Here is a 26,600-nt window from a genome sequence, read left to right on the forward strand (position 1 = left end):
TAGTCCAAGGCATGCAATTGGTATTTTGAAGAACACATATCCAGGCAGAAGCACCGTGGAGCAGCACAGCTGATAAGTGTGGCCCGGGTAGATCCAACAGAGCTTTTCTTACACCCTTTAGAAAATGAATAGGCTTGGGTGAGTTGGCATAAAAAATGAAATCTTCACACAGGAATTGGATCAGTCCAAAAGGTGGACTCTTGAGAGTCCCATGGATTGCAAGAAGATCAAACCGATCAATTCTGAAGGAAATCAGCCCTTAAATGCTCACTGGAAGGACAGATTCTGAAGCTGAGGCTCCAAGACTTTGGACACCTCATGAGAAGAGAAGACTCCCTGGAAAAGACCCTGAAGCTGGGAAAGATGGAGGGCACAGGGAGAAGGGGACGACAGAGGACGAGATGGTTGGACAGTGTTCTCGAAGCTACGAACATAAGTTTGACCAAACTGCGGGAGGCAATGGAAGACAGGAGTGCCTGGCGTGCTCTGGTCCATGGGGCAGTGACGTAGCGTGGGGGGGCTGGCCGCACCAGGCGCAACATCGGGGGGGGGGCGCTCGCACTCGCAGCTCTCTGCCCCTACCTGGCTCACTCACTCTCTCTCACTGCAGTGCTGGCTGTGCGAATCCGATCCGAGCCGCTGGGTCGCCGCCCACTGTGGAGGGGGTGGGTGCCAGGCGTGCGGTGCGGAGAGAGAGCGAGGGACTATCTGGGGGAGGGACAGTGCAGCGGCCGCCCAGCGCAGCGCTGAGCGCGGGAGAGAACCACACCAGACCAGACCAGGCAGCAGCAAGAAGAAGCTGGCAGCGGCGGCAGGTTAGGGGTTAGGGGGCGCAAATTACTTGCCTTGCCCCGGGTTAGGGGGCGCAAATTACTTGCCTTGCCCCGGGTGCTGACCACCCACGCTACGCCGCTGCTATGGGGTCACGAAGAGTCAGAAAAGACTAAACGACTACAACCACAACAACAAAAGGTGGTGGAGATAGAGAAAATCAGCATCTTGTGGCCCGAAATCAGGATATTTCAGAGCCCTGCAAAGAAAGCAGCCGGGAGTGGGGTGGCTTTGCAGGCAGACGCCTTCAGACCAGCTTCCTTCCTTGCACGAAATCCTTGGAAGTGGCAAGACGTCGGCGACTCTTAAGTCCCGGGTCACATGACCCTTCCCAGTCCGCCAATGCAAGAGTCGCTGGCTCAGATTTCAGCTCCAGGGCCTTGATTCCAGCCATGTGCATGCAAAGCAGGAAGAAGAGCTCGAAAAGTTTCAGGGGAAACGCTTGAGGGCTGCTGGACGTTTTTGTTTTTTTGTTTTTCCCCGCGGAGCCGCAGCAGAAGGCAAAGTTGGAAGAAAGCTTTCCGTGTCTCGGGAGGGAGGCTTTGCCTTGAGTCTCCAGCAGTCTGCTTAATGCCTTCATCCTATCTTCATTACTTCTTCCAGACACTCCGGAGAGAATGGGGGCAGGCGCATTAGCCATCTGTGTGAGTACGAGTCGGCGGGCTGCGCGGGGAAAGCGAGGGAGGCGCAACTGCGCGCAAATGGGTGCCTGCGCGCGCGCGCTCTGTCTCTACAGTCTAACATTTTGAACATTGCATATAGAGAAGAGATGAAAAACCAAACATTGTTTTAGGCATGTATAAAAAGCATTTTGTTCTTCCAGTGTTAAGCTTATGTTCAGTTCATTCCGTTTCTGCTCTTATTTCTCAGCCTCAAAGTCAGCCCTTCTCTGCTTCTCTTATTTTATAATATACGTGATTCGAAAATAATTGTACAGCAATTCCACCTAGGAGGTGTAGCTTGCCTCCTTTGTTTTGATGAAGAGGCTTTGGGGTGGTTGATGTCGTTTAGATTCTGGGGGTTTGATCAGCAGCACAATTATACATAGACTCAAAAGTAAATGTCAATGAATTTAAGTGGGGCTCAGTCCCGGCCTCCCGCCCAATGTATAGAACTGCAGGTCCAGTAGTTTGTTTGTTTGTTTTTTTAAAAAAATCTATTTTTGCACCACAACTTCTATTTTGTTTATAACTATTTCCCAAAATTGTTTCAGTAGCTTGTAGTTAAGCACTTTGCACTTCTTGGTTTATTTTTCAATTAAAGTCATTGTATAAGTGCCAGGTTTGCATGTAAAATAAACAAACAAACCCATTTTATTTCCAGAGTAGGGCTTTCTGTTGTGTTATGCCTTCTCTGTTAGTGATCATGGCTGCAGTCCTCCCTCTAAAAAAGGTTTTGCTCCTAAGCAAGTACGTGCATGTTTGCCACCAATATGGGTAAGTTTGAAGCTGTGTTTAAAAATTGGAGCCGCTCAGATAAATGTGCAGATTTAAAGGCATTTTTTAAACAATGAAGAGACAAGTGAGATTCAACTTGCTCCTGCAGCACTGTGAGGCAGGATTGATAATGTGTACAGTATTTTATTCTTTTTAACTAGCATTTCAAGAGGGATGTTTCAGAGGGAAGGATTTGCTGTTCCATGCATATATTTTGCCTGTTTTGTAGGCACTAGAGATTTAGTGGATTTAGCAGATGGGTAGGCAAAAGACCATGTGCTCCCCTCTCTGCTTTTTTCTGAATGCACATTAATAAATAACATTAAAAGAATTAGTACGCACTGTCTGCCTTTTCCATTTCTTGAGTCTTGCATGTTTCGCTTTTGAACCTTTCCCATTTTTCATGTTCAAAAGGACAGGTTAGCAGTGTAGTTCTCTGTAAGTCTGTGCAGAAGCCAGCTGCTTTTGAGTTCAGTGGGGCTTACTCCCAAGGTAAATGTGTACAGTCATACCTCTTGTTACGTTTGCTTCAGGTTAAATCTTTTCAGGTTGCGTCCCGCAGCGACCCAGAAGTACTGGAAAGGGTTACTTCCAGGTTTCGTCGCTCACACATGTGCAGACGCTCAAAATGATGTCACGCGCATGCGCAGAAGCGGCGAATCGTGACCCGCACGGATGCAGGTTGCGTTCTGCTCATTTTGCGAATGGGGCTCCGGAACGGATCCCGTTCGCAACCAGAGGTACCACTGTAATAGGATGGCCACCTTCATTCTTAAAACAAGTTTTATTAGGAGTGGGAATCTTGGCTGGCTTCTTTGGAACTTAAATAGTTGCTCCCCCCCGCCCCTTGCATCATTTCAGGAGTAGAAAGCTGGTAAAGTTATGTTTATATAGTGGCTTAGAGCAGGACCACACAGCTCACCAAGCAGAACCCCTTTCCTCAGCAAGCCCTTTAAGAAGGAATGCAGTAAAAGTGGCAGAACCTTATGCTAGGATGAATACGATTACCAGGTGGCCTCATAGCACGGCTCCAGGAGCTACAAGAGGCCTTTCACCAGGCATAATGTTCCCTGGAACATTTGCGCTATGCAGCCCAGTTTTAAAATGAATGTCATATAGCGCTTCATTGAATTACCACTGGGACATCCTTGGGAGATGTGTGAATGGAGGATATATTGCAACAGGTAGTGATGGAGGAAGCTGTTTTTGATACATGCCAGCCAGCAGTGTTAAAAATAATGCACACTGCTATTTTTCTGTTAAACATCCACATTTTAGCTTTGACTCTCAGAATCGTTGGAAGGGACCCCAAGGGTCATCTAGCCCAACCCCCTTGTGATGCAGGAATATCAACTGAAGCATCCATGACAGGTGGCCATCCAACCTCTCCTTAAAAACCTCCAAGGAAGGAGAGTCTGCCACCTCTTGTTGGAGTCTGTTCCACTGTTGAACAGCTCTTGCTGTCAGAAAGTTTTTCTGAATGTTTAGTCGGAATCTCCTTTCTTGTGACTTGAAGCCATTGGTTCGAGTCCTACCCTGCGGAGCAGGAGAAAACAAGCTTGCTCCGTCTTCCAGAAAACAAATAGATAAAATTTTATAGACTAATTCTGGTCTGGATGGGCTATTGGCCTGAACCAGCAAGGCTGTTAGGAAAAATCCAGCTTGTAAACAGTGGTGCTGCTCTTCCGCTGTGGCAGAAATCCATTTCTCGGTGTCTGGTTACTGTACCAGGCCATTCGGCTATTTACCTCTATGTTTACCCTGATGTTTCAGAGAAGAACGGCTTCCATTCATAGAGCGTGTCTCTCATTTCTGCTCCACCCACAGTTGCTCTGGCGATGCAGCTTGGAGACTTCCAAGTTATCCACTCTGTTGCTTGGCTACGTATTCCAGGCTCCTCCTCCTCCTCTGACTTTCTTTTTCCCTTTTCAGTCTCTCCCTGTGTGTGCATGTTTCCGTCCCAGACCTTTTCGGAAGAATTCTGCTCTGCCGGGTTTTGTTTGTTTATGTTGAGAATTTAAAACCCGAAAGGCCTGCCATTGAATGCTCGGCTTTCCTTTCGTAGAGCCACCATGCAGCCCCCTATAGTCACGATGACCGACTGCTCCCTCTTTCTGTGCTCTTTCAAGCAAAGCAAATCCGCTGTCAGGCTGAAAGAAGACATGAAGAAGATTGCGGCAGCCCCACTGAGTGGCCAGAGGGGAGCTGCCTGCCAGAAGGTGTTTGGCGTAAGCCTGCATGAACTTCAGCAGCAGGGACTGAGCAAGAACGGAGTCCCGGCCGTCGTGTGGGAGATTGTCGAATACCTGACTTGGCATGGTAAGCTGCTAGCGGAACCCTCCTTGTTGAAAAAGAGGGAAAGAAAGGTTTATCTCTAAGGTACGGGTAGCGAATATGTGGCCCACCAGATGTTGCAGAGCTTACATATCTTTATGCGGCCTAGGACCCACGTACCTACGGGACTGCCTCTCCTTGTATGCCCCGCGGAGGACCTTAAGGTCCACAGATGGCAACATTTTGGAGGTCCCAGGTCGCAAGGTGGTTAGGTTGGTCTCAACTAGGGCCAGGGCCTTTTCAGTACTGGCCCCGACTTGGTGGAATGCTCTGTCACAAGAGACTAGGGCCCTGCGGGACTTGACATCTTTCCACAGGGCCTGCAACATAGAGCTGTTCCGTCTGGGCTTAGGTTTGGACTTAGTCTGACCCTTATGTTTCCCTCCCCTTATAGTTTTGACTTTTAAAATGAGGCTGCATTTTAAATTTCATTTTGACCTGTATTTCAAATTGGTTTTTTTCTTTTTCTTTTTTCTTATTATGTTTTTACTGAAATTTTATTGGTGTTGGCCGCTCTGAGCCAGGCTCTGGCCAGGGTATAAATAAAAATTATTATTATTATTATTATCATCATCATCCTCGTCCCTGACCATAGGCCATGTTGACTGGGACTGATGGGGGCTTATTGTAATTATTATTAAGTTATATACCATCCTTCATCAAAAGATCTGAGGGCGGTTCACAAGATTATTTATACAAGATTATTTATTTACTTACTTTGGGTATTTGGACCCAACTCTCCAGCCAAAAGGGCCCCCAGAGCAACTTACATACAATAAATCAGAACAAGAACTCAGCTTCCTGTCTCACCTGCTGTTGGGATTTCTGCTTCCAGGTGGTGGTTGGAGTCCCACAAATTCTGGAGAGTTGCAAGTTCCTCGCTGTTGCTTTAAGGGGCTGTCTGTACTCTCAATGTGTAAATACATTTTATCTCTGTCTGTAACTTCTGTTGGCTCTCTCCCACCACCTGCTTCCAGAGAATGCTGGGAATTGTAGTTTGGTGATTCTGGGAAGTGTCTATTAGAGACCCCAGGCGCCCTCCTAGGACTGCGTTTCCCCATAAAAGAAAACTCCTAAACTAAGTTCAGGGCTCTTCCAGGTACACTGTTTGTTTGTTTGCATAAGATTTGGCCATCATCTCCACACACTTTCTCAAACAATTATCTCGACGCTGCAAAAAGTCAAATTAAAAAAGTGGTGGGAAATTCCCCCTGGGAAGTGTGGAATAACAGCCACTATCTGGTTTTGTTGTATAACTTTGTGAGAACATTTCAAGAGAAATGCTCAATAAACAGGGGACATTGTATAACCTCTGTACATGTTTTGTGTGAACGTATTGGCGCGAATCCGTTCCGGAAGTCTGTTCGACTTCCAAAACGTTCTGCTTCCAAAGCCTAGCTTCTGATTGGCTGCAGGAAGCTCCTGCAGCCAATCGGAAGCTCCGTCGGACGTTCAGCTTCCATAAGAATGTTCAAAAGCCGGAACACTCACTTCCGGTTTTCGATTGTTTGGGAGCCAAAACGTTTGACTCCCAAAGCATTCAGGAGCCAAGGTACGACTATAATAGCTGATCTGAAAGCTCAAGTCTGTGGTGTAGATGCATGTGTATATTTTATTTCATTTTACTTGGAACAGTTCCATTCTGACTTTATTCTATCCTGGTACTCAGGATAGTCTGGACAGACACTGTCAACACCCAGACTTGCTTATCGTCTGCAAAGGGGCTGCCTCATGTGCCTTCAGACCAAGCCAGGGTCTTGATCTCCGCGGTGATTTTCAAAGCCCCCTAATTGTCGTGGTCTAATGCAGCCTTCCTCAAGCCAGCGTGGTGTTGTGGTTAGATCTAAGGGTGCCAGTGTGCTGTAACATTGTTAGAGTGTTGGACCAGGACCTGGGAGAGCAGGGTTCGAATCTCCACTCAGCCGTGAAGCTCACTGGCTGACGTTGGGCTAGTCACCATCTCTTAGCCTAACCTACCTCACAGGGTTGCTGTGAAGATGAAATAGAGAGGTGGAGAATCATGTATACCATTTTAAGCTCCTTGGAAGGAAAAGGGGGAATAATAATAATAGTAATAATGATAATAATGATGCTGATGATAATAATAATAAATAATAATAATAATAATAATAGAAAATGAAAAAGGAAGAAAGTGGGGATCTAAGAGCACCAACATACTAAGTAGGTTCAGGTTCAAATTTCACATAATTATTAAATAAATCTAATCTTAAATGCTCCGTAATGCTTATATTTGTGTGCATGCAAGTTAAAGAACTAAGCAAGTAGTCTTAAGTTTGATACTTCTCAACTTTCTGATTTAATGGCATCTTGCTTTTCTGCAATGTGCCCTGTTTTCCAGCAGATGTCAGAGTAGGATTGCTAGGCTTTAGTGGAGGCCGATTTCTGCTGAGGAGCTTTTGAGGCATTTGGTGCGAACTCCTGTGGGCTAAACTCGTAGCTCTTGTCAGGGCCAAACAACAACCTAAGGGGTTTTTTTTCTTTACTTTATTTATTTATTTATTTATTAGATTTATATGCTGCCCTTTGTCGTAAGATCTCAGGATGGCTCACAGAATAAAATACAGGATGAAAACAAGCAAATAAGTAAAACAAAACTGCAAAACAATAAGCCCCCCTTCCCACAGACACATTTAAAAGGCTGTAGAATATTGAACAGCCAAAGGCCTGGTTGAAGAGGAATGTTTTTCCCTGGCACCTATAGAGAGAGAGAGAACGCTTTTTTCCGGGGGCACGCAGGGGTATGCATACCGCTAAACATTTTATGACTCTTTATACTTTTGTCCATTTACTGTGTTTATTTTCCCCGATTTGAACTATAAAATTGTGATTTTCTTGAGTAAAAATGAGAGTGCCCCTAAACATTATTTTAGGGGGGAAAGCACTATATATATATATATATATATATATATATATATATATATATGTCACCAGGCAAATCCAGCTTGTTCTCCACGGCACTAATTTCCTATTTGTCGGGTGTGTGTTTTTTTCCACACAAGAGAGCATTCAGAATTGTGATATTTCCCCCTTCACAGTTCGAAATGAGGCAGTTCCATTCTCCCACCTTGGATCTTTACCACCTCATGGTGCATGTATGTCTAGGCCAGGCCTACATTTTTTTGGCCCTCGTTTTCACTGCTAGACAGTTAAAAGCCGACTTAGGCTTTTTTTGTTACGTTTGGCATTTGCCATTGGTTGCTCTGGCCGTGTTATTTTTAAAGCAGGGCAGCGGGTGTGCCAGTTATTTATTTATCTTCCTCCTTTTTTAATGTGTAATTACAGGGCTGAAACAGGAAGGTCTTTTCAGGGTGAATGGCAACCTGAAAACCATGGAGCGGCTTCGAGGGAAGTACGAGAGCGGAAAGGAAGTGGTGCTGCCTGTGGAAGGCGACGTCAGCTCCGCGGCCAGTTTGCTGAAATTGTTTTTGAGGGAGCTGCCTGATCGGGTGATCACTTCTGCAGCACACCCCAAATTCATACACCTGTATCAAGGTGACAGTCTTTTCATCAGGCATACATCCCTGTGTATATTGTTCCTGGTGGAGTTCACTAGATCTCTAGCTGTTGGTGCTGGTGTTGTTATTTTAATCATTTCCCCTAAATTGGGCAGTTGCCATGGGAAATGGCAACATGCATATGGTGGTACCTCGGAAGTTGAACGTAATCCGTTCCGGAAATTCATTCAACTTCCAAAATGTTCGGAAACCAAGGCGCGGCTTCCGATTGGCTGCAGGAAGCTCCTGCAGCCAATCAAAAGCCATGGAAGCCCCGCTGGACATTAGGGTTCCAAAGAATGTTCGCAAACTGGAACACTCACTTCCAGGTTTCTGGTCTTTGGGAGCCAAAAATTTCGACTCACAAGGCACTCAGGATCCAAGGTACAACTGTACTCCGAGTTGCAGAAGAAAAAAAAAATGTTGTCCTGCAAAAACAACTTGTGCTAGTCAGTGGATAAAATTTATGTGACTGAGCTGGGTTGCTTTGCTTCTCTGAACATTTGGCCAGTCAGAATTAGCAGAGGGTCAATTCCCGTACTTGCCTCACCTTCTGAAGCAAATTTCACTAAATGAGTACAGTGGTACCTCGGGTTACAGACGCTTCAGGTTACAGATGCTTCAGGTTACAGACTTCACTAACCTAGAAATAGTGCTTCAGGTTAAGAACTTTGCTTCAGGATAAGAACAGAAATGTGCCACGGCAGTGCAGTGGCAGCAGGAGGCCCCATTAGCTAAAGTGGTCTTCAGGTTAAGAACAGTTTCAGGTTAAGAACGGACCTCCGGAACGAATTAACTACTTAACCCAAGGTACCACTGTACAGTGGCACCTCAGGTTACAGACGCTTCAGGTTACAGACTCCGCTAACCCAGAAATAGTACTTCGGGTTAAGAACCTTGCTTCAGGATGAGAACAGAATTCGTGCCGCCGCGGCGAAGTGGCAGCGGGAGGCCCCATTAGCTAAAGTGGTCTTCAGGTTAAGAACTGTTTCAGGTTAAGAACGGACCTCCGGAACGAATTAACTACTTAACCCAAGGTACCACTGTACAGTGGTACCTCAGGTTAAGAATGGACCTCCAGAACGAATTAAGTTCTTAACCCGAAGTACCACTGTAAAAGGTGTGCTGCTCAGCGGTGAAGAGTGTGCTTTGCACGCAGAAAGGTCTCTGGTCCAGTCCTTGGCATCTCCAGGTAAGACTGGGAAAGACTCACATCTGAAATCTGGAGAGCCACTGCCAATTAGTGTAGACTGACCATGCCAGCTGGAGCTGGTGGAGCTGTAATCCACAACATCTGACAGGTGCAAGGCTGGTGTACACAATACTGACATAGATGAATCAGTGAATCTGCTGGGGGAGGGGTTTGGATGAGGCAGAGTTAGCCCTCTGCTAGCGAGAAGCACCCCAAAGCTACCGCCATCGCAAGGCAGTGGAATCCCTTCCCTCAGGTGTCCTGTTCAGAGGGGGTGAAGCTTTCAAAGGACTGTGGGCCTCAGATATAAAGAGCATGGGCATGTGCAGAGTGTACCTCCCTTGCGACTGTGAAAACTATTGTGTTTAATAAGATGATTCCACAGTATCCTCAGACCATGCAGCTTCATTGCTTTACAAAATGTGTAACGGTGCAGACGTTCACTTTCTAAAGATTCATTTGAAATGTCAAAACAATAGTTCTATCGCCCCTCTTTTCCTTCCCCAAAGATACAAAAGTAGGCTGCCTTGGAGAAGGCTTTTTTAAAAGGCTTTAGAATAATGGTAATCTCTGATTAAGAAGTGTTGACTTTGTTTCAGTTGCGTTCCCAAGAATTTGGGTTGATGGCAACTTTATAAGCTCATCAAGGGGCTCAAAAGATTTGGGAAGCCCTGGGTTAACATGCTACCATCCAGCAACAGGTTTACCATCTCGATGAGAACTAGGTTGTGGTTTTTGAGCCAAACGCTCCACTTTCTCTCTCTTTGCTGTATTCCTCTTGGTTAATGCGCAGAACATATTTAAACTCCTCTTTTTGTAAAATGCTAGAGAGTTTCCAGTATGAGTGGGTTCGACTGCTGACATCTGCCCCTCGTTTGAGCATAGCTTTGCATTAAAAATGGCTTGCCAGTCAGCTGCTTTTGGTTTTTTTGGTGGCGGGGTCCTTTTTCCAGCACAGCTTGCAACACGCTCTTGAACTTGTGTTGTGATAAGATCAAGGTTAGCTGTGAAGAAGAATGATTTCTTGTTTGTAGCCATAAAGATCCCAGATACTTACCACTCAGCAAAGCACACAGTGCTCCTGTGTTGGAAATAATGTTCAGCCAAGGCGTAATAATGCGTTTCTGCACTGTTTACAGATAAAACAAGTTGTAATTTAGGAACAAGGTTAGAGGGCTTGACTGAACTCCCTCACATTGCAGAATCAGGTGGTTTGAAGGTATTGGAGCAACTTTAAACATTATGAAAAGATGCGGTTCTGAGCTCTTGTTGTGTGCCTAAGATTTGAAAAGGAAGTTGCACGGGGAGGTCGTGTGAGCTCCTTTATCATCCAGAGCTTACATATTCTGGAAAACTATGGTTAATTTACAAACCATACAAACATGAGTCTGACCAAACTGCAGGAGACAGTGGAAGACAGAAGTGCCTGGCGTGCTCTGGTCCATGGGGTCACGAAGAGTCGGACACGACTAAACGACTAAACAACAACAATGGTTAATTTAGAGACTTCCCCATTGAATCTTGGTCACCATGGATGAACTCTTTGCACAAGAGGCAAGGAGATAATTGTAGCCTGCCAATCCAGATCTGATGGCAAATTGTGGTTAGAAGCTCTGTTGGGGGGACATTCCAGAAAGTAGACAAGGGAACCTCAAGAAATGAAGAGGCAAAGTCCTTAGCATGTTTCCAACTTCCAAGTAACAGTTGGGATGATGGAGTTGAGTTTTGGAGGAGGATGGTATTGTCCAGGGTGACACACTTAAAGAAATTGGAAAGCCACATTTATTTAATTGGACTTATCTGGGGCCAACTGACTAAAGATTACAGCTGCCTTGGCTACAGAGTATTTTATCCTGGACAAGATTAACATGCAGTGGTACCTCGGGTTAAGAACTTAATTCGTTCCGGAGGTCCGTTCTTAACCTGAAACTGTTCCTAACCTGAGACACCACTTTAGCTAATGGGGCCTCCTGCTGCCGCTGTGCTGCCGCCACATAATTTCTGTTCTCATCCTGAAGCAAAGTTCTTAACCCGAGGTACTATTTCTCAGTTTGTGGAGTCTGTAACCTGAAGCGTCTGTAACCCGAGGTACCACTGTATTGCTGGTTTTTCAAGGAATGAAAAGGGCCTTTGTTTAAACAGATTTCCCCCAATCATGCTCACCTGCTCTACACCTGACTTAGCTACTGACATCAGATATGGGGCAAGGAACACAGCAGTTTTAAAGGGACAAGCTGGAACATTGAAGGGATACTCCTTCTGCAAGCAGGGCATGCATTTGACTCCCTTTAAATTTGACATCAAATGCAAGCCTTAACTGGATCAGCTGCACTCTGGAAATCCTGATCGACGCTTGACGCAAATAGGGGTTGCGTTCAGCTCCATTTGGCTTGTGGGGCAAACTGGGGCTTCTGCTGGACTCAGTTAGACCCATCCCACGAGATCTAGAGGTTCCCCACCACTGATTAAGATTTCGGTGCGATGTGCATGTAAGTGCTTTGTAAGCTGGTTGACCGTATCATCCTGCCAAAAGCTGACATTTCCACGTTGTCATCAGAATCATAGAATTTGTAGAGCTGGAAGAGACCCTGAGGATCGTCTAGTCCATCCCTTCCTACAATGCATCTGTCCCATATTGGGGGGTTGAACTTGCATAAATACTAGTATCTGCCTGCCCATAAAAAGGCCTGTCCTGTTAGATTTGATTTGTACATCCCTTCTATTTTAAAAGGGAGGATATTATATCCATGTCACAGCTGTTCAGTTCAGTGAGTGAAACAGGGTGTGCAGGAGCCAGATAGCCACAAGTCTCCAGCCACAGGCGAGCAGCATCGTAAAAGAACGTCCTGCCGTGTCATCTGATAGGCACTCGTGGCATGCAGGACACAGGCCTGTGTCAGGACGAGTCGCCCTTTGGCACATGTCCCTGTCTCAGATTCTCCAGCTTGTTTGATTTGGGAACACAGCATTACACCCCACCCCAATCTCCCGAGTGGTGTGAGATTCCAAGGCACCAGGGTCTTGTGTTTCCTTTTGGACAATGAGGCTCAGTGGAGACAGTGGCATCTTTCCAATATACGGTTTATTTACACATATATACATCCTGAGTCTAGGTGGGAGCGGGTGGCGCTGTGATCTAAACCACTGAGCCTCTTTGGCTTCCTGATCAGAAGGTCGGCGGTTCGAATCCCCACAACGGAGTAAGCTCCCATTGCTCTGTCCTGCCAACCTAGCAGTTCGAAAGCACACCAGTGCAAGTAGATAAATAGGTACCGCTGTGGTGGGAAGGCAAACAGCATTTCCGTGCACTCTGGCACTCATCAGTGTCCTGTTGCACCAGAAGCGGTTTAGTCATGCTGGCCCCATGACCCAAAAAGCTGTCTGCGGACAAACACCGGCTCCCTCGGCCTGAAAGCGAGATGAGCGCTGCAACCCCATAGTCGTCTTTGACTGGACTTAACTGTCCAGGTGTCCTTTACCTTTTACCTTTTAGGTGGAGGAGAACCCCAGCAGTACACCTCAAACAGAGGGTCTCTTATTTCTTCCATAGGTGCAGTGGGCTTGGGTCTAAAGACAAGAGAAATCCGCTATAGGTTACACTAGGATAATTTACCCCAGTGTAAATTACATTGGCTTCCTGTAGTTGGCATGGTTCTGTTAGTCTCCATCCAAAGATTAAATATAGGAAAGCAGCAGTCCAATTGCGCAGCTAGTACGAGATGCGATAAGGATAGAATTTGTTTTCAGGAGATATCTTTTCAACTCGGGATTGTTTAATTCCCATCTTCCAGCAGTTGTGACAAGTGGTGGCTGATTCCAGTCAAGTCATGTGGAGACTGAGGAGCAGGCTCTGTCCTGGTGAAGCAAGTATTTCGAGGATTAACTCCCAGACCACTATTCCCCTCACAGAGCTGCAATTCCTAGAGTTCTCTGTGAAGAGGGATTGATTGTTAAACTAGCCAGGGAATTGTAGCTCTGGGAGGAGAAAAGGAGTCTCCTCTAAGCACCTTTAACAAACTATGTTTTCTGGGATTCTTTGGGGAAAGCCATGGCTGTTTTAAAGTGGTGATATACCTTTTTACATACCTTTTGTTCAATGTACTTCCTCAATATGCTTGTTTAGTCCCTGAGTCTAATGCCACCATACTAGTGCTATTTTGTATTTGATTTGAGTGTCCATAACCTCGTCTGTCTTCTTCTTCTTCTTCTTCCCTTCCTGACAGACATCCAGAATTGTAGCCCAAATGTGAACACTTTGAGAGAACTCCTGAGGCAGCTGCCTGAGCCCCACTATACCCTGCTTAAGTTCCTCTGCCGATTCCTGAGGAGAGTTGCCGATCATCACTCTGAGAACAAGATGACTGTTTCCAACCTCGCCACAGTATTCGGACCAAACTGTTTCCAGTAAGTTCCTTGCCTGAAAGAAGCTCCTGGTTTGGAGCAAAAATTAAGCCATGGCATTTTAGACATTGGAGACATTTCTAACGCCTCCATTTCCTTGTTTTTGTACCTGACGTACCTGACTCAGATTTGCTGTGTTGGGTAAGCAGTTAAGTCTACCTGGAAGTAACTGCAATAGCAGATCATCACAGTGTGATAAGCAGCCAATGTAGGCTAGGATGACCTACACTCTTCTACATTAGAAGAGTGACTAGTGGGGTGCCACAGGGTTCTGTCTTGGGCCCGGTCTTATTCAACATCTTTATCAACGACTTGGATGATGGACTCAAGGGCATCCTGATCAAATTTGCAGATGACACCAAACTGGGAGGGGTGGCTAACACCCCAGAGGACAGGATCACACTTCAAAACGACCTTGACAGATTAGAGATCTGGGCAAAAACAAACAAGATTAACTTTAACAGGGAGAAATGTAAAGTATTGCACTTGGGCAAAAAAAAATGAGAGGCACAAATACAAGATGGGTGACACCTAGCTTGAGAGCAGTACATGTGAAAAGGATCTAGGAGTCTTGGTTGACCCCAAACTTGGTTGACCATAACAGTGTGACGCGGCAGCTAAAAAAGCCAATGCGATTCTGGGCTGCATCAATAGGAGTATAGCATCTAGATCAAGGGAAGTAATAGTGCCACTGTATTCTGCTCTGGTCAGACCTCACCGGGAGTACTGTGTCCAGTTCTGGGCACCACAGTTCAAGAAGGACACTGACAAACTGGAACGTGTCCAGAGGAGGGCAACCAAAATGGTCAAAGGCCTGGAAACGATGCCTTATGAGGAATGGCTAAGGGAGCTGGGCATGTTTAGCCTGGAGAAGAGGAGGTTAAGGGGTGATATGATAGCCATGTTCAAATATATAAAAGGATGTCACATAGAGGAGGGAGAAAGGTTGTTTTCTGCTGCTCCAGAGAAGCGGACACGGAGCAATGGATCCAAACTACAAGAAAGAAGATTCCACCTAAACATTAGGAAGAACTTCCTGACAGTAAGAGCTGTTCGACAGTGGAATTTGCTGCCAAGGAGTGTGGTGGAGTCTCCTTCTTTGGAGGTCTTTAAGCAGAGGCTTGACAGCCATATGTCAGGAGTGCTCTGATGGTGTTTCCTGCTTGGCAGGGGGTTGGACTCGATGGCCCTTGTGGTCTCTTCCAACTCTATGATTCTATGATTCTATGACCCAGGCAGGTGTTTTTTTTCATTGACTAATAAACTGGTGGTTGCCTAATTGGTTCATACGTTACATTGGTCCTCCTACTGTGGTTTGGCACACAGCGACCTATTGAGCTGGTGGTGTGTGCGTGTCAAAATGCTGGTGATATTTATAAGTTGATTTTGTATTTTGAACCATATACAAATTCCAGTATTTGCTTTTAAGATGAGCATCTCAACAATAAGGATACTGTAAATACACCCTTCCCCAACCTAGTCCTCTCCAGATGTTCTGGACTGCATCTTCCACCAGCCCCAGCCAACACAGTCAGAGATGATGGCAGTGATGCCCACCAGATGTTTTGGACTACCAGGTTGGCGAAGGAGCTATTGTTATCTTTCTCCCTGCTGATTTCCCACCTCCCTTGCCTGTCACCCAAATACGTGCTGTTTTTGCGATGTTAAAACTTGTTATGTAAGACAAGGATGCCCTCCCACAACCCTTTGAGGATGTTTTTGCTGTTGATCTTTGTAAGCCAATGTTTGTGCCTTTTTTCTGCCTCTTGTGACTGGCTTGTTTATGATGCTGTGGAATCTCAAGAGCGCTGATCAGTGGGCAGCAATGAAAGGATCTCTGATGGACTTTATTTGTGCAATATGCAAAGAGTGCTGTAGGCAGCCTCTTGTTTTGATATTTGTAGGCACCAGCTATGTATTTCTAACATGATGAAAAAGGAGAATGGAGGCAGAGAAACCTGAGGCAAGGAGGGCGTTGGCAGTACAGTGGTACCTTGGTTCTCAAACGTCTTGGTACTCAAACAACTTGGAACCCAAACACTGCAAACCCGGAAGTAAGTGTTCCGGTTTGTGAACTTTTTTTCAGAAGCCGAACATGCTCAGTTTTGAGTTTTACACTTCCGTTTTGAATGCCACACTTCCGTTTTGAGTGTTACGCAGAGGTCTGTCTGTTTTTGCTATTTATTTTGCGTTTTTGTTTTTGCGGCTCTTTTTGTTTTTGTTTTGACTGTGTGGAACCACATTATTTATTGCTTTCATTTTATGGGTCAATGGTCTCATTAGATAGTAAAATTCATGACAAATTGCAGTTTTAGGGGTTGTTTTTAAAAGTCTGGAACAGATTAATTCATTTTGCATTGCTTTCTATGAGAAAGCATGCCTTGATTTTTGAACGCTTTGGTTTAGGAACGTACTTCCAGAACGGATTAAGTTTGAGAACCAAGGTACCACTGTATTTTAGCAGTTGCATTTGGGTGAGATGGAGAAGAAACTTGATTGAGTTTACATTTTCAGTATGATGTTGTTGTTGTTTAGCCGCTTTCTTTTGCTCAAGGCAACTCAAAGCGACTTACAACCAAAAAATCTAGCCAACTTTCATTGCATAAAGTAGCACAGAATAGCGGGTCGGGGTTTCAATCCCATATATATTTAATCTGGGGTGAATCCAATTGAACTTATCAGGCTCGCATCTGAGTAAGCGTGCATAGAAATATGCTGCCAGGCAACATTCCTATAAACATGCACAGGGTTTGGCTGTTACACTTACCCCCGAGTAAGCATTATATCAGTGGGACTTACAGCTGAGTTAAACAGAGATAGGCATGCACTACTAATGTTCATACCTTTTGCAGACAAGAGTTGCAAAGAATCTCTTCCTCAGAGAATGAAGCTGTGGAATTGACCTCAAGCCCCATGCAAGCATGAATGCGTGTACATACTTATATACGCCTTGTCTGCACTGTCGACAGGATCCTCACCCCTGTTGTCCATTTCTCTTAAGGAGCAGCTTGCTATTTGATTTACAAGTGTGTGTGTGTGTTTTGGTAGCTCTTTGAAAAAGCAATTGCAACACCAGAACTTCAGGCATTTTCCATGGTGTGGAATAATCCCAGATGAAAGACCTGCTTATGCCTCACCCTTCTGACGAACCTTAGGGAAAGGTTGTTCCATTGCTGCCAGCAGCAGACGTTTTGCAACTTCAGTTAATCGCATAGGATTTAGTAATTCCCAAAGACAGGATATTGGAAGATCTGATCAGTCCCGGCCCCCTTGTGTTTTCTGACTTAGTCACATTTCCACCTGTTTTCAACAGCTCACATCCGGACAACTGTTACCAGGGGAAATATGTGTTTGTATACCTGATTGTATGCACTTTGCCCTTACAGCCTGCCGCCTACTGCTTGCTCTTGCCAATCCTATTTTTTCGCAAGTCTAATTTCAAGTCTGCCAGCCCAAGATAAATGGCTGGTGAACTGCAGGCTTGTTTTGATTACCTTCTCCTACCACTTAATCCTGCATAACGATTTTAGTTACACTTCCTTTTTTTTTTTTAAGATACGGCTCTAGAGAATGTTTAACTACAAAGTGCTACCATGACCTTATAATAGTGCCCAGTTTGGTACATGATGTTTTCTTCATCTCCTGTTAATAGCCTTTGGTGCTTCTACTGGGGGAGAGGCAGTTGCATCATTAAAAAGTGAATTAATTAATTGGATTGGTTTAGTCTTGGGAAATGCTTATAACATTTCTCACGACCTCACACTCTTCAGTAAGACCTAGTGTCCAGCTAAAAACCCAAACTAAGCTGGGGCAAATGGCTTTTATTGCTTCCCTGGTGAGATGCGAGAAGACTTTAGTGGCAAGAGACTCCGTGCTCCTAAAAGCAGATGTTAACTAGGCCTGATTCACTTGTCGTTCTGGTGTTTTCACTTCCTCGTAATCAAATTCCTCGAAGTCTTTATTTTATTTTTTTAATGCAGTGCTGATCTGCTCTAATCAGATTTGTGTCAGGCTGGGTGATTCAGGGATTGGTAATGTGATATAAAACCCTTTCAGGCATAGGTTGCTCGTTCAACTTTGCACCAGGCTCTTTTCTACACTGGGAAAGAGCCCGCGTGATGAAGAGTGTTGAACTTTGACTAGGAAGAGCTGGATTCAAAACCCGCCCCAGCCACAAACCTGGGCTAGGAGGGTAAATGGAAGAAGAAACATTTGTGTCATCCTGAGGAGAGGTAAAGGTAAAGGGACCCCTGGCCATTAGGTCCAGTCATGACAGACTCTGGGGTTGCGGCGCTCATCTCGCTTTATTGGCCAAGGGAGCCGGCGTACAGCTTCCGGGCCATGTGGCCAGCATGACTAAGCCGCTTCTGGCGAACCAGAGCAGCGCACGGAAACGCCGTTTACCTTCCCGCCGGAGTGGTACCTATTTATCTACTTGCACTTTGACGTGCTTTCGAACTGCTAGGTTGGCAGGAGCAGGGACAGAGCAACAGGAGCTCACCCTGTCACGGGGATTCGAACCGCCAACCTTTTGATCGGCAAGTCCTAGGCTCTGTGGTTTAACCCACAGCACCACCCACGTCCCTTCTTGCGTAAGAACATAATGTAAAACCTTCTCTTTTTTTTTAAGAATAATTTTTTATTAACCGACCAATCACATCAAATCAAACCAAATTACATAAATTCCAAATTACACAGCCGAATTTTAAATTTTTGTTGGGGGTACCCATATTTCAAGTTCTGAAGGGGATCCAATCAACTTCTTGCTTCTTGCTGCTGTTTTAATGTCCACAAATCTAACCTTATGATGTTCACAGTACTATCCAGTCTTTTCTTACTGTTTTTCCACATCTCTTGTTGTTATTTTCATATATTTTTCCTTTCTCTTTGTGACCTCTGATAGTCTCCACAAGCTGGTTAGAACTGTTTGTAATCCTGCGTGGATATTTTTTTTTTTATCCAGTAGCCATATCCAGACGTTTTCCATATAACATCACTTCCATACATCAAAACAGTCTTAGCGTCATTAATCTTCACCAATCTGCCTCCTTTCTCAAAACCTCTGAGGAGATTCACCAGGAATGCAGTCTGACAAGTCCGTTCCTCCTCCCAGCTATAAATCCTTTGGCAAGATGGCGACTCCGAATTAATTGCTGCGCCATTCCAAAAGCTCTTATTGCTTCTCGATCTCCATAAAGCATACTTTGGGTTAAAGTTTATCTCCACACAGACCTTAATCATCCTGCTTGGGTCAGTTCAACCGACGATTCTAATGAGGAGGGGTTCTTGTAAATCACATAGAAGGAAAGTAAAAAAGCCCCCCCCCCCCCATTCAGTCCCGTTGTCAACATACCCAGCCTTTGGTGTATCTTCATCGTAAAATATTCCTGTTTCTCCATCCCGTCGTCTTCTTTCGCAGAGGTCACTTAAATTAGCAGACTTCACTCCCCTTCTTCACTTGAAATATGTGCATTTGCTTCTTTTGTAATTCATTATTCCAAATTGCTGTAGCTAGTGCGCGATCAGAGACAGCGTCCAGGAGAGCCGAGGTCCACACGGGGGCATTCTGCCTAGGGCCCTCACCCCCTTCTTTCGAATTAGGGGGTGATTTATGGGCACAGCAGGCAAGGGCAGTGTTCCCCATTTCCTTGGGGCAACAAGGGAGGCTGCCTACTCCCATAACAGCCTCTTAATTACCCCGTGTGGGTCGGAGAGATGGTATTGTCAGCCATCTTCCAATGCGCCCCTAGTGGCCCCCCGAACCACCGACCTTCTGATTGGCAAGTGCTAGGCTCTGTGGTTTAACCCACAGCACCACCCGTGTCCCTTGCAGGAGGGTTAGGATAAAATAAAAATGGATGGATTGTGGCATTGATTGACAAGCCATTGGGAGCCAATGAGAGTTGACCTTGTTATTGGGTCACCTCTTACTTATGACCATGACCTAGTCAGAAGAAGGGGATTGGTTGAAGTAGCTAGTATAAGCAAAGGAACAGCAGAGAGCCAATTACATCAGCCATGCTGAATGCAACTTTAGCATTTTTCTGGGAAACAAGGGACAGTCATTGTAGCACAACCACAGGTTTGTAGATCAATGATAGAAGACACCTTGTTTTTATTGACATCAGGAATGAGGAACCTAGCCTTCTGATGTTAGGCTAGAACTCCCATCATCCCTGACTGTCACCCCTAATGGCTAGGTCTGAAGGAGTTGGGAGTCTGGCAACATGGAGGACTCCAGGTTCCCAACCCCTAATTTTGATGTGTTCAGGTATCTGTTTAACATAAGGTTAAAAATGCAGTGTTCTTTGTGCCAGTGTGACGCTTTTTCTGTCCTTGAGCGCAGCTCTCAGGTTTGCAAATATCTGTTGCCCTGACCATTTCCTGAAATGATGTCCCTTTTCGGTCATGCTCCTCCTGGCCTAGGTCACCTCGACACAAATAGAACAACGGCCAATCGACATTTTGTGTCCATTTTAAATGCAGAATGCAGATGCTGTTGGCCCAGCTGCCTTTCATCTGATGTGGAATAGCTTGACCGTTATCAGGAGTTCACAAAACAGCAATTTGTCCCTGACATTTGAAAGCCACAAAGAGGTTTGCTTCTTCCTTCCTCTACCTGCCCTCCCACATCTGAAATATAACCAAGAACAAGAGGCTGTTCTTTCAGAGCCTTTCATTTCTTGGGAAATTATGTGAACCGCTGAGCTAAGAATAAACTTCACAAGGGCATCATTGGTAACATTTATCATCAGTAATATTTATGCTGCCTATTTTTTTAGCAGAGTCCCCTCTGGTGAAGCTGAGGACCTTAGAGACTATTTGTTGCTAACTAGGCACAGCAGCATTTTCTGCCTGCACGCTTTTGCAAAGTGGTGGCTTACCCAACCGTTCGCCTTGCCTAGAGTGTGAAAGAGTTAGCTGGCCATTGTGCAAGAGTTCACGCGTAGTAGGGGAAAAGCTACCGGCTCCAGTGGTTGATAATGTAAAAGATGGAGAACAACTCTCTTTTTTTTAAAAAAATGATATTTATTAGAGTTTCAGAAAAGATTACAAAAATAAGAAAAAGAAAGGAAAAAAAAGAAAAGAAAAAATACAAAATACAAAAAAATAGAAACATTCAAAAACAAATCAGTCTTTCCATGTCTTGTCTTTCGTTTACTTGTTTCCCTGACCTCCTCACACCTCCCTTTTTTGTATTCCAGTTCAGTTAGTTAATTCAGCAAATCCTTTCCCTCTTTGTTTTTATCTTAATCCTTTAACTTAATATATCATAACTTTAGATTCTCACCTGTTAACAATCCATTTTTACATACTCCTTTGTAACATTGCTGCTAAAACCACTTAACTTCATTCCGACATCATTCTAACATTCATTAATTTTACAGTATTTCTGTAAATAGTCTTTAAATTTCTTCCAATCTTCTTCCACCAACTCTTCTCCCTGGTCTCGGATTCTGCCAGTCATTTCCGCCAGTTCCATGTAGTCCATCACCTTCATCTGCCATTCTTCCAGAGTGGGTAGATCTTGTGTCTTCCGGTACTTTGCAATAAGTATTCTTGCTGCTGTTGTAGCATACATAAAGAAAGTTCTATCCTTCTTTGGCACCAATTGGCCAACTATGCCCAGGAGAAAGGCCTCTGGTTTCTTCAGAAAGATATATTTAAATACCTTTTTCATTTCATTATAGATCATCTCCCAGAAAGCCTTAATCCTTGGGCACGTCCACCAAAGGTGAAAGAATGTACCTTCAGTTTCTTTACATTTCCAACATTTATTATCGGGCAAATGATAGATTTTTGCAAGCTTGACTGGTGTCATGTACCACCTGTATATCATTTTCATAATATTCTCTCTTAAGGCATTACATGCCATGAACTTCATACCTGTGGTCCATAACTGTTCCCAGTCAGCCATCATTATGTTATGTCCAACATCTTGTGCCCATTTAATCATAGCAGATTTCACCGTTTCATCCTGAGTATTCCATTTCAACAGCAAGTTATACATTTTTGACAAAATCTTGGTTTTGGGTTCTAACAGTTCTGTTTCCAATTTTGATTTTTCCACCTGGAAGCCAATTTTCTTGTCCAAATTATATGCCTCCATTATCTGATAATAATGAAGCCAATCTCACACTTTATTTTTTAGTTTTTCAAAACTCTGCAATTTCAATCTGGATGGAGAACAACTCTCAATGCAAACCTGAAACCTGTTTACACCCCACCTCATCCCACTCCTGGATATTTTCAAACAGGCATTTAAAATTGTACAGCAGGTGTAAAGAACTCTCTGGTTTCCCAGAATTTGTTGGACTCTAACTCCCATCAGGCCCCACCAGCGTGGCCGATGGGATTTATAGTCTGTTAACATTTGAAGGGCCACAGATTCCCTTGGGCCTTGGCTTCTACTTGTGACAGAGAATCTGAGAATGTGATGTGGTCTTGGAAGAATATATTATGCTGTAATTTTTTATGCTGGATGACTAGTTTTAATAATACACAGTTGCTTTACTGAGAAGTTTTTTCCCCAATGTCACCTATTGTATTTTATTAATGGTATTTTGTGTGAAAGGCCTTGGGAAATAATTTTATTTCTGGAAGGTGGTAAAGACATTTATTAAATTATAAATTTCAGTAGGACCTACGTGGGAGTAAATATTTTTAATCTTTTTTTTTTTTTTTAAACAATTTATTGGGTTTTACAATAGAAATAAACATAATAAACAATGTAACATTTGTCTTAACATAATTTCACATTTTCTTTGGACTTCCTCACATCTCCCGTTCCCACTTTCATCGTTATAACATTTTGTCAGCAATTTATCATCTTATTTACATTCTTATATCCCTTCTGTGTTTCATAATCTTATAGTTCTCGAAAGGAGTTAAATTTTGACAATCTTACTTATTTTCTTAAAAACCTCTAAGTTTAGTGGTGCTCAGTTATTTTGGTCTAGCATCCTATTTAGCATTCACTCAAATTACAATGTTTTTGTAAATAATTCTTAAATTTCTTCCAGTCCTCCTCAGTCCTCTCTTCTCCCAGGTCACGAATTCTGCCGGTCATTTCAGCCAGTTCCATGTAGTCTATCAGTTGCATCTGCCATTCTTCCAGTGTGGGTAGATCTTGAGTTTTCCAGTGTTTTGCGAGAAGTATCCTTGCTGCTGTTGTTGCATACATAAAAAATGTCTGGTCCTTCTTTACCACCCCTTGGCCGACAATACCCAAAAGGAAAGCCTCTGGTTTCTTAGTGAAGGTATATTTAAATACCTTTTTCAATTCATTATAAATCATTTCCCAGAACGCCTTCACTTTAGGGCAAGTCCACCAGAGGTGGAAGAACGTTCCCTCACACTCTTTACATTTCCAACACTTATTATCAGACAGGTGGTAAATTTTTGCAAGTTTGACTGGGGTCATATACCATCTATAAATCATTTTCATTACATTTTCTTTCAAAGCGTTACATGCAGTAAATTTCAATCCATTACTCCACAACCTTTCCCAGTCCTCAAACATGATATTATACCCAATGTCCTGTGCCCACCTTATCATAGCCGATTTAACCGTTTCATCTTGTGTATTCCATTTTAACAGCAAGTTATACATCCTTGAAAGTACCTTAATCTTTGGTTCTAACAATTCTGTTTCTAGTTTCGATTTCTCCACCTGGAACCCTAGTTTCTTATCATTTTTAAAAACTTCTTTAATCTGAGCGTAATGTAACCAATCTCGCACTTTGTCTTTCATTTTCTCCAAACTCTGCAATTTCCAATTATCTCCATCCTTTTCTAGTATTTCCCAATATTTTGGCTATTTAGCCTCCATATTGGGTCTTTTTCGGGCCTTAGCTTCCAAAGGTGAAAGCCACCTTGGAGTTTTATTTTCCAGCAAGTCTTTATATTTTATCCAGACATTAAACAGTGATTTTCTGACAATATGGTTCTTAAAGGCCTTATTTGCTTTAACCTTGTCATACCATAAATATGCATGCCATCCAAAAGCATTGTTAAACCCTTCCAGATCTAACACATCAGTGTCTTCAAGAAGTAGCCAGTCTTTTAGCCAGCAGAACGCTGCGGCTTCATAATACAACTTTAAGTCTGGCAGGGCAAAGCCCCCTCTTTGTTTTGCATCAGTTAATATCTTAAACTTAATTCTGGGCTTTTTGCCCTGCCAGACAAACTTAGAAATATCTCTCTGCCACTTCTGAAAGCACTCCGTTTTGTCCAAAACCTGAAGTGTTTGAAATAAAAACAACATCCTTGGCAATACATTCATCTTGATAGCAGCAATTCGGCCTAACAAAGAAAGTTTCAATTTTGACCAACTATCTAAGTCTCTCTTAATTTCTGTCCAGCATTTTTCATAGTTATCCTTAAATAGACTTAGATTTTTTGCTGTTATGTTTACCCCTAGGTATTTTACTTTTTTAACCACATTAAGTTCTGTCTCATTCTGAAACCGTTCTGACTCTGTATCAGTCAAATTTTTTCCCAAGACCTTAGTTTTCTGTTTATTTAATTTAAATCCAGCCACCCGACCAAAGTCATTAATCAGTTGTAATACTCTTTTCGTACTAGGCTCTGGCTTCTGCAGGGTCAAAACCAGGTCATCTGCAAAAGCTTTTAATTTGTATTGTTTCTGTCCGACCTGAATTCCTTCCACCAACCGATCCCCTCTAATCATGTTCAATAGCACTTCCAGAACCGAAATGAATAACAAAGGGGAGATAGGGCAACCTTGTCGTGTCCCTTTTTCAATTTTGAACTCTTCTGTAACCACATTATTAACTATCAGTTTAGCTTTCTGTTCTGAATATATCGCCTCAATCCCATTCTCAAAACCCCGTCCCACTCCCATCTCTTTTAAATTTCCCATCATAAATTTCCAGGAGATATTGTCAAAGGCCTTCTCCGCATCTATAAAAATTAAAACTGCTTTTATATTTATATCTGTTTGCAAAAGTTCCAAAATGTCGATAATGTTCCTTGTATTAGCAAACAGATGTCTACCTGGGAGAAAGCCGGCCTGGTCCTTATGAATTACTTCATTTAAAACTTTTTTAAATCTACTTGCCAAAATGTCTGCAAATATTTTGTAATCCACATTTAAAAGGGAGATGGGACGGTAGTTCTTAAGTTGTGTCTTTTCAGCTTCCGACTTTGGTATTAATGTGATAAACGCTTCCTTCCACGACTCCGGTGCCCTCTTCCCCTCCATAATTTCATTGCTGACCTCCATCAAAGGTTGTATCAAATAGTCTTTTAATGTCTTATAGTATTTGGAAGTCAGCCCATCTGGCCCTGGAGATTTGCCAAGTTGCATGTTCTGAATGGCTTGTTCAATCTCCTGTCGTGTTATTTTAGAATTCAGAATTGTCCTATTTTCTTGTGACAATTTAGATAGTCCATTTCTTGCCAAAAATTGTTTAATCTCAACTTCGTCTTGCGGCCCTTGGGTGTATAGTTTTTTGAAGTATCTCTGGAAACACTTTCTAATGTCCACTGGATTCTGAATGTTTTTTCCTTCAACCTCTAAGTTTGTAACCGTATTTAATCTTTGTCTTCTCTTCAACTGCCAAGCTAGCAGTTTTCCACATTTATTCGCCGACTCAAACGTTTTTTGTTTCATTAATTTAACCTTCCATTCAATTTCCTGATTTATCAGTTTAGAATATTGTGTTTGATAAAGTTTAATTTCTCTCAGAGTTGGCTGTGACTTCGGATTGACTCTTAATTTCTTCTCTAATTCTTTTATTTTATCCAAGATCTTATCTTTTTTCTCATTTTGTGTTCTTTTCTTTGCTGCATTCTGTTGTATCAAGAATCCCCTCATTACAGCTTTGCTTGCGTCCCAGACGATTCTTTTTTCCACCGTAGTATTCATATTTATCTCAAAATAATCCTTCAAAACTTTTTGGGCCTTCTTAGTAATTTCCTGATCTCTGAACAAATTGTCATTCATCTTCCATCTAAAGGATCCAGTTGGTAGTAATGTCATATCCATCTTTACTGCATTATGGTCGGAACAGGTCTTTGGGCAGATTTCCACTTTTCTGACCTTAGGTGCCAGGCCTCTAGAAATCCATATTTGGTCGATTCTTGTCCAGGTCAGTTGGGCTTCAGAAAAGAATGTTCCCTCTCTTCCTAGTGGGTTCTTTGTCCTCCAAACATCAATCAAATCCATATTGTCTGTCATTTCAAAAAAGGTTTTAGGTAGTCTGCCGTCTTTTGTAACATTTTGACTTTGTGACTTGTCCATGTTAGTTGATACGACCCCATTCATATCTCCCATCATTATGATGTTGTTGTAGTCCAGATAATCCAGCATTGTCTCCTGCAGCTTCTTGTAAAATTCCGATTTCCCTTCATTAGGTGCATAGATTCCTAATATCAACAGTTTCTCTCCTTGATATTGTATCTCAATAGCCAAAATTCTTCCATGTTCATCTTTAAATAAGAATTTGGGTGACAGGCTCTCTTTTGCATATATCACCACGCCTCTCTTCTTGACTTTATCCGACGATACAAATTCCTGGCCCAATCTTTTATTTATTAACACTTTTCTATGGAGCCTCGTCACATGTGTTTCTTGTAGACAGATAATGTCCAATTGTTCTTTTTTTAGTATGTGAAATATTTTCTTCCTTTTTTCCGGAATGTTACAACCATTAATATTCCAACTCAGCAATTGCAGAGACATCCTGAATTGATCTGGTTATTTCTCCAGGGGTGGTATCTTCTCTGGATCTTCAGGTTCCCCAGGTGCTGGTGTTGATGCTGGCGTTGCCCCAGGCCCAGAAGGTAGTTCAATTCCTTTTTGAAGGTCCTCTCCGTGTGTAGCCAAAAATTTGTCTCTCTCTTCCAATGTTCTAATTTTGACCT

The 26,600-nt window shown here is 43.4% G+C and overlaps 1 protein-coding gene across 1 annotated transcript in view; it reads left to right on the forward strand.

Moving 5' to 3' along the window:
* Positions 1-1,270: 1,270 nt before the first annotated feature.
* The window catches only part of FAM13A (family with sequence similarity 13 member A), a gene marked incomplete at its 3' end in the record, with an annotated part of 151,329 nt that continues 125,999 nt past the window's right edge, over positions 1,271-26,600 (forward strand). The window contains exons 1-4 of the mRNA XM_081022232.1: positions 1,271-1,475; positions 4,397-4,586; positions 7,905-8,114; positions 13,532-13,712. Of these exons, the coding sequence (XP_080878358.1) occupies positions 1,449-1,475; positions 4,397-4,586; positions 7,905-8,114; positions 13,532-13,712 (608 nt within the window). The 5' untranslated portion in view covers positions 1,271-1,448. The remainder of the gene's footprint in view (positions 1,476-4,396; positions 4,587-7,904; positions 8,115-13,531; positions 13,713-26,600) is intronic.

The sequence above is a fragment of the Podarcis pityusensis genome, assembly GCF_964106645.2.
Source record: "Podarcis pityusensis genome assembly, chromosome: 9".
Lineage (NCBI taxonomy): Eukaryota > Metazoa > Chordata > Lepidosauria > Squamata > Lacertidae > Podarcis > Podarcis pityusensis.